This window comes from Salvelinus namaycush, chromosome 5 (assembly GCF_016432855.1).
Source record: "Salvelinus namaycush isolate Seneca chromosome 5, SaNama_1.0, whole genome shotgun sequence".
Taxonomy (NCBI): domain Eukaryota; kingdom Metazoa; phylum Chordata; class Actinopteri; order Salmoniformes; family Salmonidae; genus Salvelinus; species Salvelinus namaycush.
Window position 1 is genome coordinate 26,351,752 of NC_052311.1, and position 20,472 is coordinate 26,372,223.

General features: G+C 43.7%; 2 protein-coding genes and 1 non-coding gene across 3 annotated transcripts; all 3 read right to left on the bottom strand.

Moving 5' to 3' along the window:
- Positions 1-719: 719 nt before the first annotated feature.
- On the bottom strand, positions 720-2,566 carry LOC120048114 (saxitoxin and tetrodotoxin-binding protein 2). The gene is made up of 6 exons (XM_038993829.1): positions 2,267-2,566; positions 1,872-2,014; positions 1,666-1,730; positions 1,459-1,569; positions 1,173-1,277; positions 720-840 (listed from the first exon to the last, which is right to left on the bottom strand). Exons 1-6 carry the CDS (start codon positions 2,381-2,383, stop codon positions 770-772), a joined length of 612 nt encoding a protein of 203 aa, XP_038849757.1. The 5' UTR covers positions 2,384-2,566; the 3' UTR covers positions 720-769.
- Positions 2,567-2,916: 350 nt separating this feature from the next.
- LOC120046989 (matrix metalloproteinase-17-like) lies at positions 2,917-11,508 on the bottom strand. The gene is made up of 10 exons (XM_038992536.1): positions 11,353-11,508; positions 10,702-10,834; positions 10,322-10,475; positions 10,114-10,222; positions 9,830-10,007; positions 9,373-9,549; positions 9,206-9,302; positions 8,981-9,054; positions 8,516-8,665; positions 2,917-3,640 (listed from the first exon to the last, which is right to left on the bottom strand). Exons 1-10 carry the CDS (start codon positions 11,506-11,508, stop codon positions 3,252-3,254), a joined length of 1,617 nt encoding a protein of 538 aa, XP_038848464.1. The 3' UTR covers positions 2,917-3,251.
- An 8,848-nt stretch (positions 11,509-20,356) lies between these two features.
- Positions 20,357-20,428, bottom strand: trnaa-ugc. The gene has a single exon. It is a non-coding gene; the product is annotated as a tRNA-Ala (tRNA).
- Between the last annotated feature and the right edge of the window lie 44 nt (positions 20,429-20,472).

Genomic DNA, 20,472 nt, shown 5'->3' on the forward strand with positions numbered 1-20,472 from the left:
TTTGAGTTAAGAATGCCTTGGAGCTGCGCATGGGTGTTTGTCTTATTCATATATTGAATAGTATACAGTAACCCTACAATAGGCCTAGTTATAACAAACATGTAGGCCCAAAGAGTCCACACAAGCTGCATGGACAAAAATAATGTCCAATATAAAGAAAAAAACAATGTCTGTTGGCTTTTTTTGTTGTTGCTGCGTGTGATATTTTAATCAAGTATTGGTTATAGGCTACTGATCAGGATACTGTGCGCTTCTGCTGGCAAAGTCGATGCCATAACCAATTGCGTTACCACTGAGACCAGCTTTAGGTGAGTCTTTAATATCACCAGTAGCGCTGATTGAAATTGGCACATTGGTTTTTAAGGACACACCTTGAATACTTCCACCCATACCACCTCAGCACAGATGAGCTGATATAAGACAGGTAAATTACCAACCCTGGCGTTCATTGGGCATTGGGGGACGTCTGTATAACTGGATCATGGACTTCCTGTTCGATCGAGTCATATGGGTGAGGGTGGGGTCAGAATTGTCAACGTGGTTTGAAGTTGACAATGGTACTCCTCAGGAAAGTGTGATGAGTCCGGTGTTGTTTACCCCGGTCCCTGATGATATATGACATATTTAAGGAGGTAGAACAGGGAGTGTGTGTCTGCCTGTTTGCATGCGTGCTCACTGTGTTTATGGATGAGGATGCATTTCAAAACAAGCAGTCAGTATGAGAGTGCACCACTTTATTAACGCAACCATTCCATCCCCAGAAGCCATATCACTGTGAACCATCCTTTTCATCTTGTGACTCAACAATGTGTGAGCTCTCCTTTTTCTCAGTGCAAAACTCTGCAGAGAGAAGAGAGGAGACGTTAATGAGAACTTGGACAAGGTTTAAATGAACACAGGACTCGGCCAACAGGGATCTATTCTAAACTGATGAATGACAACGTAAACTAATAATAACCTTTTTTAAGCTTTAATATTGCATGTAGAATGTGGCTTCTATCAATGTAATTGTCTGCATAATTTCCAATCCCCTATATATATTTTTTGGTAAATATATATATTATTTTAAATATACAGTATATATTTGTTATATATTTTTCTTCAACCCTACCACCATAATACTAAATGTTGCCTGGTGTTCTTTTGATGAATAGGTTAGGGTTAATAATGACCTGTAACTCCATCATAGGAATACTGTGCAGGCTGAGGATACTGGAGGCATTCTGCTTGCTCCCGGAACTGTTTCAACTCTGCCTCCAGCAGTGTCCTGGTCTTCCCTGGAAATAGAAGAAGAAAGAAACTGGTTGAGTCTTTGACTTGATTGACCAAGGTTTCCACATATTTGTTGGGTAAATGTTGGTTCTGGCCATTGGAGGGATCTCAAAAAAACACACACACACACACACACACACACACACACACACACACACACACACACACACACACACACACACTTACCAAAGATATAGAGACATCGGATATGCACTTCGCCCATGGTGGTATTGAAGTCCATGACGAGACAGTCAGGGCAGGATAGTAGGAGGTGTCCAGTGGAAGTTACATTATTCTCTATGTAAGAAAAAAAACACAGTAACTCACAGTAATTTAACAGCATATTTTCTATCAGATCATGGATGGCCTGCCAGTCAATAATGTTTGACTTACGTGAGATTTGAAAAATGTTTTTGGAAAAGGTCATGTTGGCAGAGGAGTCAAGACATTTTCCATCACTGGCAGAAGAAATGAGATAATCACTAGAAAGATATTTTTCTTAGAGCTGTAGAATGTCTATTCACATAGCATAGCTACTGTGTCAAATGACACATGACAAGTGGTTAGAGACAAGGCTGTAGAGAGTTACTATCACTTACATCAAGTTTCCCTGGTTCAAAAGGACCGTCTCGGTGTGTGAAGTGGGAAGGATTTCAATCCATGAGCTGTTGGTCTTTCTCAGTATTGCGTTGAACATCTCATGGTCCGAGAAACCCTCGATGAAGATCCACTTCCCAAAGATCTGTGGGAAAATGTATTGGTCTGTCATTTAATTTCACACATTTCCCTTTTATATCACTATTTGTCTGTGAAGCACAGTGCCTGAGGGCAGAGGCTGTATTCTGCCTATAAGTTGGAGTCAAATGTCTTTTAAATTCCATTAGAGTCAATACAATACAGTTCACATATTGGAAATCATCACTATTTCTAACATACCCCAATACCACTGTGGGCCTCTATTGAGGTCCACTCTATAGATAGGCGATGTACTCACAGTATGTTGGTCTTCCGATGCGAGCAGTTTCACCAGATGTCCACAATCCTTTGGTGCCGGTACTGCTGTTCCCACTGACAACAGAGCAAGGAGAGAGGCCAAGTAGAGGACACACATCGTGTAGATCAAGGTAAACTGAGCCTTCAGAGAAGTAAGTTCTTAGCAAGAATGAAGCCTTGGTTGTCAATAAGCTGAAACACCAATTTATACAGAGGTAAGATGTGGAGTGTTTTAATATAATGTTTCTCCCCAAGTTACGTAATACTGAAGTTACCCAAATCGGCATGTGGCTGAACGCTAGGGTGCAGGGAAATTCCAAAACTACCCCAGTGACAGCAAGATTAAACCATTGGACCTCTACAACTATTAATTATTTATAGTTTGTTTGGTCAAGGACCTATAGGGCAGCACCCCAAGAGGCACATTTTGATGGTGACTATGAACCTAATGGTGATGTGTATTGCTATTAGTATCAAAATATAGATTAGTCATCTGCGTTTATGGTTTAACAATGAAAACTGAAGGCAAGAGTTGTTTTATTTTATTTGGTCAGATAAAACGTTCTGAAATCATCAAGTGTAGGCTGTACAACAAGGTGCTAATGGATACATTTCACAGACAGACAAAGAGGTACACCAACAGCAGATAACTGTTCATAATTCATCTGAAATGTCCAGGACAAACATTCCTCCTTTGGGGTGTAGGGACATCTTGGTTGTGTCCCAAATTCCCACCTTCTCCTAACCCATCCCCTATACCACAGACCTAAGGGTAGGTATGTGGAATGGATTGTAAGGGTGCATGGTAAACTTTGTCATAGTGGAAGGTGAGAAAGGGCCTAGCACCATTGACAACAGCAGCCACAACCTGGAGGGAATGGGGGGGGTGGGGTGAGAAAGGGGGAGGCCATTGTTGAGTATTGGGACGTAGCCATGGGATAGAAGGGGGTGAGAGGAGGACGCCGTCGAGAGTATTGGGACGTAGCCTAACACCACACAGTTATCAGGGAGAGGAGAGTCAACAGCAGGGCACATATGAACGAAGTCATGCTCACGCTGCTAACTTTTGCTCCATTCAGGCAAGTGCAGGGCCAGTGCTGCAGTCCCTCTCTGTCTGTGTCTGTGTCTCTGTCTAGGCCATGGCCGCTCTGGCCACCCCTCTCTTCTCTCCCCCTCTCCTCCTTCCCCCTCTCACGGAGCTCCTGCCGTCCAGTAGGGGGAGACAGAGAGCGAGAGAAGTCGTCTAGGACAGGTGCTGAGGGGTGAGGGCAGTCCAACCAATCGGTGGCCAGGGATCGAGGGTATCCTACCTCTGGGACAGAGGCTGGGTAGGGGAACTTCCAATATGAATCTCCTTTGAAGAGGTAGATGGAGCCTGAGGAAGGGATCAGACCTGGTATTTCAATTACTTTTCAATACATTTCAAAACAAGTATTGTTTTAATACACTGACTCAAATACACTCCTATACATTTAAACCAGGTATTTCAAAATGGTATTTGAAATAAGTATTTTGAAATACTTTGAAATACATTTTGGTATACTATTTGGTTTTTACAAATAACCATTAAAATATTAAAATAAAAGTACTTGTTTGGGCTGTGCATTTGAAAATACTATGTATACTATGTAATATTTTTTTTTTGACATACATTCACACATGTACAGTATTGTACATTATGTGAGGTGTCTCACATATAATCTTTCACAGTCAGTTTCATAGAATCTCACAGTCTCTGTTTTCCTCGTTCATCTCTCTCTCTCTCACTCTCGCTCTCACCGTCTCTCTCTGTCGTAATCCCGTTCACTCCTCCTCTGATGAGCTCGGTCCAGGTCTCACTCTCTTCTTTCTCTCCTCCTGCTTCCCCTTTTCCAATGTCCCCCCACATTGGTCCTTCCTCTGGGTCCCACATCAGGCCCTGCTCCTCCTCTCCTTCCTCTCCTCCCGTTCCCTCTGTCTCTCCCCCTTTCCTCAGCGCTGAGAGCGGGCGGGGGTAGCCCTCCTGGAGAGAGAGGTCATTGAACAGCCAAAACTGGGATTCTAAAACACAAAACAGAAAGAGGCAATAAAGAGTCTTCTCAAGGTTCAGGTTTGGTTTACAATTCATAAGGGTATATGAATATGGGCGGAGAGAGAAACTAGAATCATGTTCGTTTTTTCTAGATTGCTAAGACACTTTTAATGACAACACATCCGCCACGCTGATCCTCAACACAGGGGCCCCTCAGGGGTGTTGTGCTCAGTCCCCTCCTGTACTCCCTGTTCATTCATGACTGCACGGCCAGGCATGACTCCAACACGATCATTAAGTTTGCAGATGACACAACAGTGCTAGACCTGATCACCGACAACAACGAGACAGCCTATAGGGAAAAGGTCAGAGACCTGACCATCCAAGACCTCCACACCAGGCGGTGTCAGAGGAAGGCCCTAAAAAATGTCAAAGACTCCAGCCACCCTAGTCATAGACTGTTCTCTCTGCTACCGCACGGCAAGCGGCCCCGGAGCGCCAAGTTCTAGGTCCAAGAGGCTTCTAAACAGCTTCTACCCCCAAGCCATAAGACTCCAGAACATCTAATCAAATGGCTACCCAGACTATTCGCATTGACCCCCCTCCCTACCCTCTTTTACACCGCTGCTACTCTCTGTTGTTATCATCTATGCATAGTCACTTTAATAACTCTACCTACATGTACATATTACCTCAACTACCCGGTGCCCCCACACATTGACTCTATCGCCCTGTGTATAGTCTCGCTAGTTATTTTACTGCTGCTCTCTTTTGGTACTTTTATTTCTTATTCTTACTCATATTTTATTTTTATATATATTTTTTAACTGCATTGTTGGTTAGGGGCTACTAAGTGAGCATTTCACTGTAAGGTCTACACCTGTTGTATTCGGCGTATGTAACTAAGGTCTACACCTGTTGTATTCGGCGCAGACTCAACAGCCTTGGTTTCTCAAATGACTGCCTCGCCACGGTTCACCAACTACTTCTCAGATAGAGTTCAGTGTGTCAAATCGGAGGGCCTGTTGTCCGGACCTCTGGCAGTCTCTGTGGGGGTGCCACAGGGTTCAATTCTCGGGCCGACTCTCTTCTCTGTATATATCAATGACGTTGCTCTTGCTGCTGGTGATTCTCTGATCCACCTCTACGCAGACATTCTGTATACTTCTGGCCCTTCTTTGGACACTGTGTTAACTAACCTCCAGACGAGCTTCAATGCCATACAACTCTCCTTCAGTGGCCTCCAACTGCTCTTAAATGCAAGTAAAACTAAATGCATGCTCTTCAACCGATTGCTGCCCGCACCTGCCCGCCCGTCCAGCATCACTACTCTGGACGGTTCTGACTTAGAATATGTGGACAACTATAAATACCTAGGTGTCTGGTTAGACTGTATACTCTCCTTCCAGACTCACATTAATCATCTCCAATCCAAAATCAAATCTAGAATCGCTTCCTATTTCGCAACAAAGCATCCTTCACTCATGCTGCCAAACATACCCTCGTAAAACTGACTATCCTACCGATCCTTGACTTCGGTGATGTCATTTACAAAATAGCCTCCAACACTCTACTCAGCAAATTGGATGCAGTCTATCACAGTGCCATCCGTTTTGTCACCAAAGCCCCATATACTACCCACCACTGTGACCTGTATGCTCTCGTTGGCTGGCCCTCGCTTCATATTCGTCGCCTAGGTAAAGCCCCGCCTTATCTCAGCTCACTGGTCACCATAGCAGCACCCACCCGTAGCACGCGTTCCAGCAGGTATATTTCACTGGTCACCCCCAAAGCCAATTCCTCCTTTGGCCGCCTTTCCTTCCAGTTCTCTGCTGCCAATGACTGAAACGAACTGCAAAATCACTGAAGCTGGAGACTCATATCTCCCTCTCTAACTTTAAGCACCAGCTGTCAGAGCAGCTCACAGATCACTGCACCTGTACATAGCCCATCTGTAAATAGCCCATCCAACTACCTCATTCCCATACTGTTATTTATTTGATTTATTTTGCTCCTTTGCACCCCAGTATCTCTACTTGCACATTCATCTTCTGCACATCTATCACTCCAGTGTTTAATTGCTATATTGTAATTATTTCGACACAATGGCCTATTTATTGCCTTACCTCCCTTATCCTACCTCATTTGCACACACTGTATATAGACTTTTTCCATTGTATTATTGACTGTATGTTTGTTAATTCCATGTGTAACTCTGTGTTGTTGTTTGTGATGCACTGCTTTGCTTTATCTTGGCCAGGTCGCAGTTGTAAATGAGAACTTGTTCAACTAGCCTACCTGGTTAAATAAAGGTGAAATAAAAAAATAAAAAATAAACATTTGATCTCCATCATAACCTAATGAGCACAACAGTATTCTTCAGTAAGTCATTTCTCATTGCTTTCACATTGCAAAAGCTAAGCACATTTTTGCAAAACAGTAAACACAACTCTCTACAAAAGTTGCACAACTCAGTTGAGCAAAAAATGACAAACAAAATGGAAACGTTTGGTCACAGCTGATACAAATTACTCCCATGAATGTGCACCTCTTCTGCACGGGTGCAAACCTTCTTTGAACAATTGTTCAATCTGCAATCAGTCCTTATTCATGTATTAAAGAGGTTACCTCTGAGTAGCTGAATGCAAGCATGGACCAAGTAAGAGGCTGAGGGCAAGGACAAAGGAGCGGTAAAGGGGCCCATAAAGGAAGATAGTTCAGCTCTCAGTTAAAATGGAAAAAGGTCAAATAAAGCTGTTTGTTTCTGGATATTCATGCTCTTGAGTGACATTGTTTCTGCTTTGGTGTCACGTCTACTCCCCCTCTCCAACACTCGACATCGCCGGTCTACTAACCACCCGTCCTGGCAACCCATCATTACACATTTCTGTGCTTTATCATCAGACACACCTGGACTTCATCACTTCCCTGATTACTCAACCTTTATCAAGCACTCCATCGTATTCACCCCTCAGGCAGTATTGTTTATGTTTCCATGTTTAACGCTTCCTTTGTTTTGTATCGTTCCATGTTCTTCGTAATTAAATTCACTAACTGCACTTGTTTCCTGACTCCCTCCATCTACTTTACAATTGGTCATCTTTGGTAAAATCCTTTTTAGGAAAAAAGAATACAGCCCATGCTGTGATAATATGTTTACTTACCTTTTATGGTGCATACTATAATTATAGTATCAACCAATGTTACAGACCTACAAAAGAGGGTTAGCCATTGGCCAGCAGCATACCACCCTGTGACCCACTGCTGGCTTGCATCTGAAGCTAAGCAGGGTTGGTCCTGGTCAGTCCCTGGATGGGATATCAGATGCTGCTGGAAGTGGTGTTGGAGGGCCAGTAGGAGGCACTGTTTCCTCTGGATTAAAAAAATATCCCAATCCCCCAGGGCATTGATTGCGGACATTACCCTGTGTAGGGTGCTGTCTTTCGGATGGGACGTTAAACGGGTGTCCTGGCTCTCTGTGGTCACTAAAGATCCCATGGCACTTATCATAAGAGTAGGGGTGTTAACCCTGGTGTCCAAGCTAAATTCCCAATCTGGCCCTCAAAATCATGGTCACTTAATCATCCCCAGTTTACAATTGGCTCATTCATCCTCCTGTAACTATTCCCCAAATCATTGCTGTAAATGAGAATGTGTTCTCAGTCACTTTCCATGTAAAGTAAGGGTAAAAAAACATCTTAGGATGTGTTGTAGTCAGTATTTATTGGGCCATTGTGTAACGATTGATTGAAATAATCAATCAAATGTATTTATAAAGCCCTTCTTACATCGGCTGATGTCACAAAGTGCTGTACAGAAACCTGGCCTAAAACCCGAAACATCAAGCAATGCAGGTGTAGACTTTTCAATGAAAAACTTTTCATGACATAACAGGCTGTATGTTTTGATGGAGGTAGTTGATTTTGTGTAATGTATTTAATGTTTTGACTGTCATTTTGACAAATGTGCTCAAGCAATCGAGAAACTTGAACAGTTTAGTCAGTTGAGTAGCACTTATTCTCCTCTGTTCATAATGTGTCACTGATGCATTGTGATGCTATGTGGAGTAGAATAATCAGACCAATATAAGGTCAGGTTATCATTTCCCTTCTAAATGGTTAAGGTTAGGAGTCAGGGATGGAATACTGATCCTAGATCTGTGGCTTAGGGCAACTTCTACACAGAGCTATCTGTGTGGAGGTCTAGTGTGTGGGGTGGCTGGGGTCAGAGGTTACCTACCAGTGATGAAGATGATGGCGTGGTCCGAGTGTCTCTCCAACACAGCCTGCAGAGGGGGCAGGTTAGGGGGCAGACCCCCCCACAGCCTCCTCACCGAGGCCCCCCGGCCCGACACCAGCCCCCCAGTACTGACCCGCCACATACTCAGCCCTGCCAGAGAGGGAGGTTGGTCAGGAGGTGACAGATGAGAAAGGGAAGAAAAAAAATGTAGAAGGTGAAGGAGTGCGGGAGCGAGGTGAGGAACAGAAAGGAGGAAGGCACGGTAGGAAAGGTAGAACGAGAGAAAGGACGATGGGGTGAAGGAAAGATGACAAGAGGTGAGACAGAGATGAGTTCAGTACACAGCCCTGTAATCGTGGTTATATCCACCGGGGGGCGATGATGCCAGTAGAATAATGAGGGAACCTGGGGACAATAGTCACAGCAGAACCCAACCAACAGGCAGCCTACCTACACCACACTCACCTTTAAAGAAGAACGTCTCTCCCCTAATGTTGGCCACTGCATCAAAGCTAGTGTTACAGCGGTCTACAGAATGTCTGAAAGAGAAGGAGCGAGCAGCAGAGAGGGCAGGAGTGAAATGGAGGGAGGGAGGGAGGGAAGGCCGAGAGAGTATTATTTGTTGAGTGGCTAACCCTTATCCTCTTTTGTTTCCCTGTCTGTGTCCTTGTGTCTGAAGTGTGCCAGTACCTGTGTCTGTGTCGGTGTCCGTGCCTGTCGCGATGCCGCAGCTGAGGTTCAGGAGCCAACCGGGGAACGTCTGTGACCATGAGATGATTTCTATTACCTGCAAACACAACACCGTCGTTTCAGAACCAATCACACAAACACACATATACACACACACAGACACTGACCGTAGAGCCTGGTGATGTGCTCCAGATCGTGGGGCCCCAGGCGGTAGTGTAGAGGATCTCCTACGGGGCTCTGGTAGTAGGGTCTCATCACAGAACGCCTGGCAGACGAGTGGGACAAACCCAGGGCATGGCCAAACTCATGCACCAGGACCGTGAACAGGTCAGTACCCTCAGAGGCTGGGGTGAGGTGGGGGAGGGGGGTTGGTTCAGATTAGGGCGATTGTTAGTAGTGTGTTGACTGCGTCCATAACATTCTCCAAATTGAAAACGTACATCCAAACCCATTTCTATTGTGAACCTCAGTGGAGACTCAAACTTAAATTCCACCTACCTTACCAGAGGGCTATCAGTGCAATACGAATACCTACCCTTAACTTTCAGATCTACTGTTTGATTTGGAATCGGGCCCTTTGAATCCCCCAGTACCGCTCTCTGCTGTTCTTTTGTTGTCACTCACCTGGCTGGCGGAACGCCCACTCCTCCTCAGCATCCAGGTGTACTCCGCCCGCTCTAGCAGGGTCAGAGGGGAAAAAGGCGTGGCCAACAGCTCCCCCTGCCCCATCGAAGGGGTATCCATCACCATGGAAACCATGGAGGAAGTCCACCTGCATGTCTGCCCCTTCTGAGCCTCCCACCTGGTATTGGATTAATAGGAAGTGAGGTCAGAGAGAGAGAGAGAGAGCGAGAGAAAGAGGGGGTAATCTTTGTATTCAACTAACACATCCAGGGAAAGAGACTGACCTCGTGGAACTCCAGTGGGGTTGGGTCCGCCCACACCCTCAGGGCGTAAAACACCAGGGAGCGAATCGTCTCACGGGAGAGGGAGGAGGAGGTGGGGTATGAACGCAACCTAGGGAGAATTAGAGAGGTATTGAGAGTGAAAGTGACAATGGGTTGATTAGTGAGATACAGAGATGATGGAGGAATAGTGAGAAGTAGTCTAATGAACCTCCAGTTGATGTTCCTTCGTGTCCATGTGGTCACAGCCCTCTTTCTCCTCAGGCTCTGCCCCTCCTGGAGCTGATTGGCCAGTGGTTTTGGCTCCTCCCCTTCATCTGGCAGTGAACATCGTGGGGCTCGCATCAGAGCCAGTGTCTCCTCATCTGAGAGAGGACAGAGAGAGAGGAGGTCAACAATAGGTCAGTAACACAGGAGTGAAAGAGAGAGAGAGAGAGAGAGAGAGAGAGAGAGAGAGAGAGAGAGAGAGAGAGAGAGAGAAAGCGAGATCGGGAGATAAAAAGAGACAGAGACGGAGGAGTGAGAGAGAGCAACACAGAGAGGATGGATATAATCAACCTAATTTTCCCAACCTTATTTCTATTTTCTCACCTGCAACTCCTGTATCCTCGAGGCCTGCGAACCTCTGCATGGCTCTAACAGCATGAGTGACAGCTGTCCAGGCCTGTAGCTGTCCAGTAGAGGGGTCTGAGGGCGGGAGGTAGCCATACCTGGTCAGCCAATCCTGGGACAGGAAACAGAGGCATTGCATTGAGAGGCATTGTAGTAGGTCAGTCCTAAAACGTTATTTGTGCTGCTTAGAGACATATGTTGAGTAGCAGAAGTGGACGTTTTGAGAGGGCAAAGAGATCACTAAGCTAAGTGAAGATTAGATAAGTGAAAATCAGAGTTTGACTGCTCTTCAAAGTGTGTATGTACAGTATCTAGACTAATTCTGTGAAGGTACAGCTCCATGTCCATGATGGCCCAGTTTCACAATAAAACATATAGGCTTGCTCAACACTATGGCCTTGCAGGCAACGATGTCAAGTGAAAAAAGTGTATGATACAAAATCCGATAAGGGCATATGATTTATCACTTTGGTAGTGAATTTGTATTCACATTTTTTTCCTATTCATTATTTCACTCTTTTTTTTGTGACTATTTTCACTAATGATAGCAACTTGCTGAAATAAATAATCCATGCCGAATGAATAATAAAATAGCCCTAGGGTATTATACGCCTCCGCATTTCCCCTCACCACCAGTCCTGTGCTTTGGTCGTCAGTGGGGGTAACAGGAGCAGAGGTGGATGCTGTTGTGTCCGTTGGGGCAACTGTCGAGCCTTGGACCCCGGCCACGGACACGGTTTGCGTGCACGCGCACAGCAGGAGAAAACTCCACGCTGCTTCCTTCATCCCGCTGGCACTCGCATGTTCCAATGAAACTCGCAAAACAAAATTGGAGTGAACATTTATCGCCTTAGGTCAGTTCATCCAGGCGAGGGGTCCGGGTCTCCGAAGTGTCATCCGTCCTTCATGGTCGGGTTGACGTGAGGAGTGAAGACAAGCTGTGACAGGACCGGTGCTTCTCGGGACGTTTTGGCACTCCTGGTAAAACGCTCTGGAGATGGGAGAGCACCGGTTTACATGTTAGTTTTCTGCTGTTGTTGCCAAAGAAAACTTCCATGCTATCTCTGATCATGCTGTCATTACATTACACACTTTATGTTAAAGGCTTTAAATGGCTTTACAAAGCTTGGCCTTTGCACTATATGTCGCAAATCCTTTAAACATGCAGAGGTATATACATTATCATAACAGCCCAGCACTGTATCGCAACGAAGCTGTATAGCCTAGTTTTTTACTCAGCAGAAAAGTGAGTAAATCTCCCATTTATCATTGAGAAAATTGAAATATGTAGCCAAAATAATGCAAAGATACAATATTATACTGAAAATAATGAATGAAAATGTCAATGAAGATAGTCAGGAGATGGAGGCTACATACAGTTGAAGTCAGAAGTTTACATACACCTTAGCCAAATACATTTAAACTCAGTTTTTCACAATTGCTGACATTTAATCCTAAAAGTTCCCCGTCTTAGGTCAGTTAGGATCCCCACTTTATTTTAAGAATGTGAAATGTCAGAATAACAGTAGAGAGAATTATTTATTTCAACTTTTATTTCTTTCATCACATTCCCAGTGGGTCAGAAGTTTACATACACTCAATTAGTATTTGGTAGCATTGCCTTTAAATTGTTTAACTTGGGTCAAACGTTTTGGGTAGCCTTCCACAAGCTTCCCACAATAAGTTGTGTGAATTTTGGCCCATTCCTCCAGACAGAGATGGTATAACTGAGTCAGGTTTGTAGGCCTCCTTCCTCACACACACTTTTTCAGTTCTGCCCAACAATTTTCTATAGGGTTGAGGTCAGGGCTTTGTGATGGCCACTCCAATACCTTGACTTTGTTGTCCTTAAGCCATTTTGCCACAGCTTTGGAAGTATACTTGGGGTCATTGTCCATTTGGAAGACCCATTTGCGACCAAGCTTTAACTTCCTGACTGATGTCTAGAGATGTTGCTTTAATATATCCACATAATTTTCCTACCTCATGATGCCTTCTATTTTGTGAAGTGCACCAGTCCCTCCTGCAGCAAAGCACCCCCACAACTTGATGCTGCCACCACCGTGCTTCATGGTTGGGATGGTGTTCTTCGGCTTGCAAGCCTCCCCCTTTTTCCTCCAAACAAAATGATGGTCATTATGGCCAAACAGTTCTATTTTTGTTTCATCAGAACAGAGGACATTTCTCCCCAAAAAATTGTCCCCATGTGCAGTTGCAAACCATAGTCAGGAGTTTGGAAATTTCTCCCATGGATGAACCAGACTTGTGGATGTCTATAATTGTTTTTCTGAGGTCTTGGCTGATTTCTTTTGATTTTCCAATAATTTCAAGCAAAGAGGCATTGAGTTTGAAGGTAGGCCTTGAAATACATCCACAGGTACACCTCCAATTGACTCAAATGATGTCAATTAGCCTATCAGAAGCTTCTAAAGCCATAACATCATTTTCTGGAATTTTCCAAGCTATTTAAAGGCACAGTCAACTTAGTGTATGTAAACTTCTGACCCACTGGAATTGTGATACAGTGAATTATAAGTGAAATAATCTGTCTGTAAACAATTGTTGGAAAAATTACTTGTGTCATTAACAAAGTAGATGGCCTAACCGACTTGCCAAAACTATAGTTTGTTAACAAGAAATTTGTGGAGTGGTTGAAAAATTAGTTTTAATGACTCCAACCTAAGTGTATGTAAACTTCCGACTTTAACAGTACATGTTCAATAGGCAAATGAATCAAGAAATATCTAATCAGGAGATGGAAGAACATTTAACATAAAATAAGTAGGGGAGGGTTGTGTTAGTACGTACAAGAAGACACTGGATTTAAATGCAGATGGAAAGTGGATGGGATGGGGGTGGGTGTAAGGGGGCTGAGAAGAATGTGGTGGTTTAATTAAATTAGCTGGTGTCATTTAGTTAAAGAAGGGGGGCAAAGAGGGAGGGATGGATGGAGGGATATAGGGACGGTGGAGGACAGTTGTAAAGTAATGAGATAAAGTGGAATGGGGGTTCAGTCCTTTTCTCAAGGGACAGATAGAAGGAGAACGGGAGGAAATAAAAGCTGTGGTGTCTCTGCCTTTGTTTCAAGGATGAAGGGAGATAATAAAGGGATGAGAGAGACAGAGAAAAGGTAGGCTATACAGAAAGAAAGAAAGAAAGAAAGAAAGACAATAAGAAAATAAGGGAGGGGTACAGTAAGGAGGGTGGCATGTGGTGGTTGAGTCATGAAAGTGCAGTGAGGGTCAATGGGTGTTAATGAATGGATTCTTTAATTATGTTGGGTTCTAAACATGCACTCTGGACCTGGACCCAGCATCTGGTTCAGTGCATGTGCATCACGCACAAATGGTTCTAACACCCTCTGTCAGACAATATTGCAGAGAAACACATTAGCTAAAAAGAATATACTGTACATGCTAATATACATACTGCTAATCTACTAATGAAGAGAGGGTGAGAAACATATAATACCAGTTAAAGCTAAATACATCTGTACACCGATACTGGAAACATAACAAACTAGTGCATACATAGAAACAAAGTGTGTACACACATACGACAGTTAATGATTGACAGAGCAGCATTAGACAAAACAAGATAAAATGCAGTTTATCCTATGCTTACCAGCTCTTCTTCCCTGACTTTTATGTCCTTCTTTCGATGATCTCTCGCACTCTCTCTTCTCTCACTCGCACTCAATCTGAACAGATGTGGCGCTCTCTCATCCCTCATGCTAACCCGACCCCCCCCCCCCTTCATGTTTCTGAGCTCTCACAATAGTTTCCTCCATACAGCCCCCACCACCCCTACATCGAAATCTGTGTGCGTGTGTTTGTACGTGTGGTGTGTATCAATGGAGATAAAGCCTCTTTCCATCCCGTAAGAAGATTGACAGTTTCCCTTGCTCTCTCTATCACTCACTCACACCATATGGCTGCCAGTGCTTTCCAAATGTTCAGCTCCTAATCAATGGTGAGAAGTTCCTATGTAGCCTAGAGCAAATTCAATATGAAAACCACATTCTGAATGAATCCATGTTTTTAAAATAAAACAATTAGGCTCAGAAACATGTTTGGCACTGCGTATAAAAATGTATTGTATGTGTAACTAAAGCCTCTCCCTGTTGGATTAGTGAGAATGAGACAGCGTAGATGGTGTGTGTGTGTGTGTGTGTGTGTGTGTGTGTGTGTGTGTGTGTGTGTGTGTGTGTGTGTGTGTGTGTCCCCACATGTTTGACTGTGTGTAGTGAGGTGGGGGGGGGGGGGTAGTAACATTTTGATGAAATCCTCTTAACGACAGGATTAAAAAAATTAAAGACAAAGATTTGAACAGATCTCGCTCTCTATTTCGCTCGTTGGCTCTCTGTCTCTCTCTCTCTGTCTCTCTCTCTCTCTCTCTCTCTTGCCCTCTACAGGGGTATTATTGAAGCCAACTGACCTCCTTCTGGAAATAATACTGATTAAGACAGACAATTCCAAAGACAATCACCAAACAGTAAGAGAGAAATAATATATACCAGACGCTTTTATCCAAAGCGACTTACAGTCATACATATGGGTGTCCCAGGAATCAAACCCACTACCATGGCATTACAAGCACCACGCTCTACCAACTGAGCTACAAAGTGATACAGAGACAAAAGTAAGCAGATCTGAGTGACAATGCAGGAGATGCACCAGTAGAGATACACTGTCTCTCTCTTTTTCCTTCATCCCCTCTATCTCAGGGAAAAATGTATGATTGAAAAAACATGCATAGATAGGACTCCCTTTTTTTACAAGGAAGCTTGATCCCCCTGATCTTTTACCATAACATGTCAAAACAGAGACAAAAAGGGATAAAATGCAGACCGAACAGCAAAATTTTCACCACCACTCTTTGTTTAAACCCCTCATTCTGAACCTCAACCACTCAACACAACATCACCCCATTAGTCTGTGGTTTAACTCCACTGACAATATTCAAATTACTTTAATCTATAGAGTTGGCTTCCAAACTAAAAAAATATAGTAAAGTAGTTCACCCTGCTGTCTTGACAACGGGGCTGACCATAAGTGTATGTGGTGGTTGAGCGGGGTCAAAGGTGATGTGCTGGAGGGGGAGATGGTTAATTCATGGAGGCTGTATTTTTGGACCCCTGAAACAGGCAAGGGGGTATAAGGTTGAATGTGTGAATGGGGTAGTGTGTCTGGGAATCTGCGAATGCCCCAATTGTGGGGCTGAACTTGTGGTTCCCCAGGCAACTGAGAAACTTTTGGGGCACTCAGCATTGCATGTAGTCTTTGTTTTTCACTCAACATGTAGCATGCCTCACAACTGACATCTTTCAGATGTACTGTTTTTTTACACTATTGAACATGGAGGATATCAAATCAAATGCAATTTTATTTGTCACATACACATGGTTAGCAGATGTTAATGTGAGTGTAGCAAAATGCTTGTGCCTCTAGTTCCGACCATGCAGTAATATCTAACAGTAATCTAACCTAACAATTTCACAACAACTACCTTATACACACAAGTGTAAAGGAATGAATAAGAATATGCACATAAAAATATATGAATGAGCGATGGCCAAACGGCATAGGCAAGATGCAGTAGATGGTATAGAGTACAGTATATACAGTACATATGAGATGAGTAATGTAGGGTATGTAAACATTATATAAAGTGGCATTGTTTAAAGTGGCTAGTGATACATTTATTACATACATTTTTCATATTGATTTATTAGAGATGAGTCCGTATGTTGGCAGCAGCCACTCAATGTTAGTGATGGCTGTTTAACAGTTTGATGGCCTTGAGATAGAAGCTGTTTTTCAGTCTCTCGATCCCCACTTTGATGCACCTGTACTGACCTCGCCTTCTGGATGATAGCGGGGTGAACAGGCAGTGGCTCGGGTGGTTGTTGTCCTTGATGATCTTTTTGACCTTCCTGTGACATCGGGTGGTGTAGGTGTCCTGGAGGGCAGGTAGTTTGCCCCCGGTGATGTGTTGTGCAGACCTCACTACCCTCTGGAGAGCCTTACGGTTGTGGGCGAAGCAGTTGCCGTACCATGCGGTGATACAGCCCGACAGGATGCTCTCGATTGTGCATCTGTAAAAGTTTGTGAGTGTTTTTGGTGACAAGCCGAATTTCTTCAGCCTCCTGAGGTTAGCCATGCAGTCATGAGTAAACAGGGAGTACAGGAGGGGACTGAGCACGCACCCCTGAGGGGCCCCCGTGTTGAGGATCAGCGTGGCGGATGTGTTGTTCCCTACCCTTTCCACCTGGGGGCGGCCCGTCAGGAAGTCCAGGATCCACTTGCAGAGGGAGGTGTTTAGTCTCAGGGTCCTTAGCTTAGTGATTAGCTTTGAGGGCACTATGGTGTTGAATGCTGAGCTGTAGTCAATGAATATCATTCTCACATAGGTGTTCCTTTTGTCCAGGTGGGAAAGGGCAGTGTTGAGTGCAATAGAGATTGCATCATCTGTGGATCTGTTGGGGCTGTATGCAAATTGGAGTGAGTCTAGGGTTTCTGGAATAATGGTGTTGATGTGAGCCATGACCAGCCTTTCAAAGCACTTCATGGCTACAGATGTGAGTGCTACGGGTTGGTAGTCATTTAGGCAGGTTACCTTAGTGTTCTTGGGCGCAGGGACTATGGTGGTCTGCTTGAAACATGTTGGTATTACAGACTCAGTCAGGGACAGGTTGAAAATGTCAGTGAAGACACTTGCCAGTTGGTCAGGGCATGCTCGGAGTGCACGTCCTGGTAGTCCGTCTGGCCCTGCGGCCTTGTGAATGTTGACCTGTTTAAAGGTCTTATTCACATCGGCTACAGAGAGCGTGGTCACACAGTCATCCAGAACAGCTGGTCCTCTCATGCATGTTTCAGTGTTACTTGCCTCGAAGAAAGCATAGAAGTAATTTAGCTCATCTGGTAGGTTTGTGTCACTGGGCAGCTCATGGCTGTGCTTCCCTTTGTAGTCTGTAATAGTTTGCAAGCCCTGCCACATCCGACGAGCGTCGGAGCCGGTATAGTACGATTCAATCTTAGCCCTGTATTGACGCTTTGCCTGTTTGATGGTTCGTCGGAGGGCATAGCGGGATTTCTTATAAGCTTCTGGGTTAGAGTCCCACTCCTTAAAAGCGGCAGCTCTACTCTTTAACTCAGTACGGATGTTGCCTGTAATCCATGGCTTCTGGTTGTGGTATGTACGTACGGTCACTGTGGGGACGACGTTATCGATGCACTTATTGATGAAGCCAGATACTGATGTGGTGTCTTCCACAATACCATCTGAAGAATCCCTGAACATATTCCAGTCTGTGCTAGCAAAACAGTCCTGTAGCTTAGCATTTGCTTCATCTGACCACTTTCTTATTGACTGAGTCACTGGTGCTTTCTGCTTTAGTTTTGGCTTGTAAGCAGGAATCAGGAGGATATAATAATATATAATTATGGTCATATTTGCCAAATGGAGAGCGAGGGAGAGTTTGTATGTGTGTCTGTGTGTGGAGTAAAGGTGGTCCAGAGTTTTTTTCCCTCTGGTTGCACATTTAACATGTTGATAGAAATTTGGTAAAACTGATTTGAGTTTCCCTGCATTAAAGTCCCCGGCCACTAGGAGCGCCGCCTCTGGATGAGCGTTTTCCTGTTTGCTAATGGCCGTATACAGCTCATTGAGTGCGATCTTAGTGCCAGCATTGGTCTGCGGTGGTATATAGACAGCTATGAAAAATATAGATGTAAACTCTTTTGGTAAATAGTGTGGTCTACAGCTTATCATGAGATACTCTACCTCAGGCGAGCAAAACCTCGAAACTTCCTTAGATTTCGTGCACCAGCTGTTGTTTACAAATATACATAGGCCCTCCGCCCCTTGTCTTACCATAGATCACTGTTCTATCCTGCCGAAAAAGCTTAAAACCCGCCAGCTGTATGTTAATCATGTCGTCGTTCAGCCACGACTCAAGTGAGACATAAGATATTACAGTTTTTAAATGTCCCGTTGGAAGGATATATGTGCTCGTAGTTCATCTATTTTATTATTGATTGATTGTATGTTGGCTAATTGGACCGATAGTAAAGGTAGATTACCCTCTCGGCAACGGATACCCGGGCTGGTGTCCACGATATCTCCGTCTTTTCCTCCTGCGAATGACGGGGATGAGGGCCTTGTCGGGTGTCTGGAGTAAATCCTTCCCGTACGACTCGTTGAAGAAGAATTCCTCCAGTACGGGGTTAGTAATCGCTGCCCTGATATCAATAAGCTATTTTCGGTCATAAGACACGGTGGCAGAAACATCATGTACAAAATAAGTTACAAATAACGTGACAAAACATTTTTTATAATAATAATCTTAATTAAGAAAATAAAAGATCTCACTGCGCTAATTGTAACATCCTGTCACATACCTGTAGTTCTAGAAGGAAAGGTGTTCACTGCATGATGTCAGTCTGCTCAAATGACAAGAACAGAGTTGGGAAGGTTGTTGAAATCACCAGATCATCAACTGACACAATCTGATTGATTTCATTTTTCACTGTAGAGGCTCTTTAATTCAATTAAAGTAAAACTAGTATGGTATACTGGCAAACAGGCAGGCATCTCAGTGCTGAAACAGACTGGTATCATGTCTAGGACAGCTGGAGTTAGACTTACAGTAACTGGTATCAAGTGAGGCCAACTCCATATTTAACTTGGAGGACAATACAGATTCATACTGTGACTATGTAGGTCCTGCTGTTAGCTGGGTATTGCAGGTCACAATGTGACTACTGTGCCTCCAACATTCCCCTGTTAACTAGATGTCTAAAAGGGAGCATAAACATTGGATGTTGCAGAGACACCACTGCTAGAGTTGAGAAGTGTGTGTGTGGCTAAAATAGGGTATTATATTACTGACAATCTACACATTACAAGCATAACCTAAGTTGTAGCAGACATTTTTATGCCTTCAGAGAGACATTCTAAACAATAAAATATATCAAGTTTCACACCAAAACACAGATGTTTGTTTACAAAACATTCTCAGTGAGCACATGCAGAAATCTGAGACTAGACAACTCAACATCAGACTGCCTGTTGACATTTGTTCATAAGAATAAGTGCAGCACAAATCCTTGACTATCAGATAATAAAATGGTCGTGACAATGTTATAAAATCAAATCCAAATAAAGTTGATTGGTCATATGCACAGGATACAGTGTAAACTGTGCAATTAAATACAACAGCGTAATGTAAAAAACCAACAGCAAGCAAACTACAAGTGAATACAAATACTAAAAAGTAACAGAACGTGATATATGACAGAAAAATAGGGCTACAGAATATACTATGAATATATAATATACTATATGCTAAGTTAGGCTATTAGGCTCAACCAATGTCATGTATATCTGAGTTCTTGAATTAACTTGGGTCCTGATAACGTAGATAACAAATAATAGCCTACTGGAAAGAAAATTAAAAATCTTTAAAAAATCCATAAAATTAAATCTCATATTTAACCTATTTCTGTTGATGAGAAACACTGTTTGTGGATTGGTGAATTTCTTCATATATCCGGGTATATGGTGCATTATAGTCAACTTCATCCGCTAAATACAATTTTAACACCAGAAAACAGATCTTTGTCAAAAGGTGTGGAGATGCCGGGGATTGAACCCGGGGCCTCATACATGCAAAGCATGCGCTCTACCACTGAGCTACATCCCCTACACATACATCTAGTGAAAAGCACACTAGTCATACTGTATAAT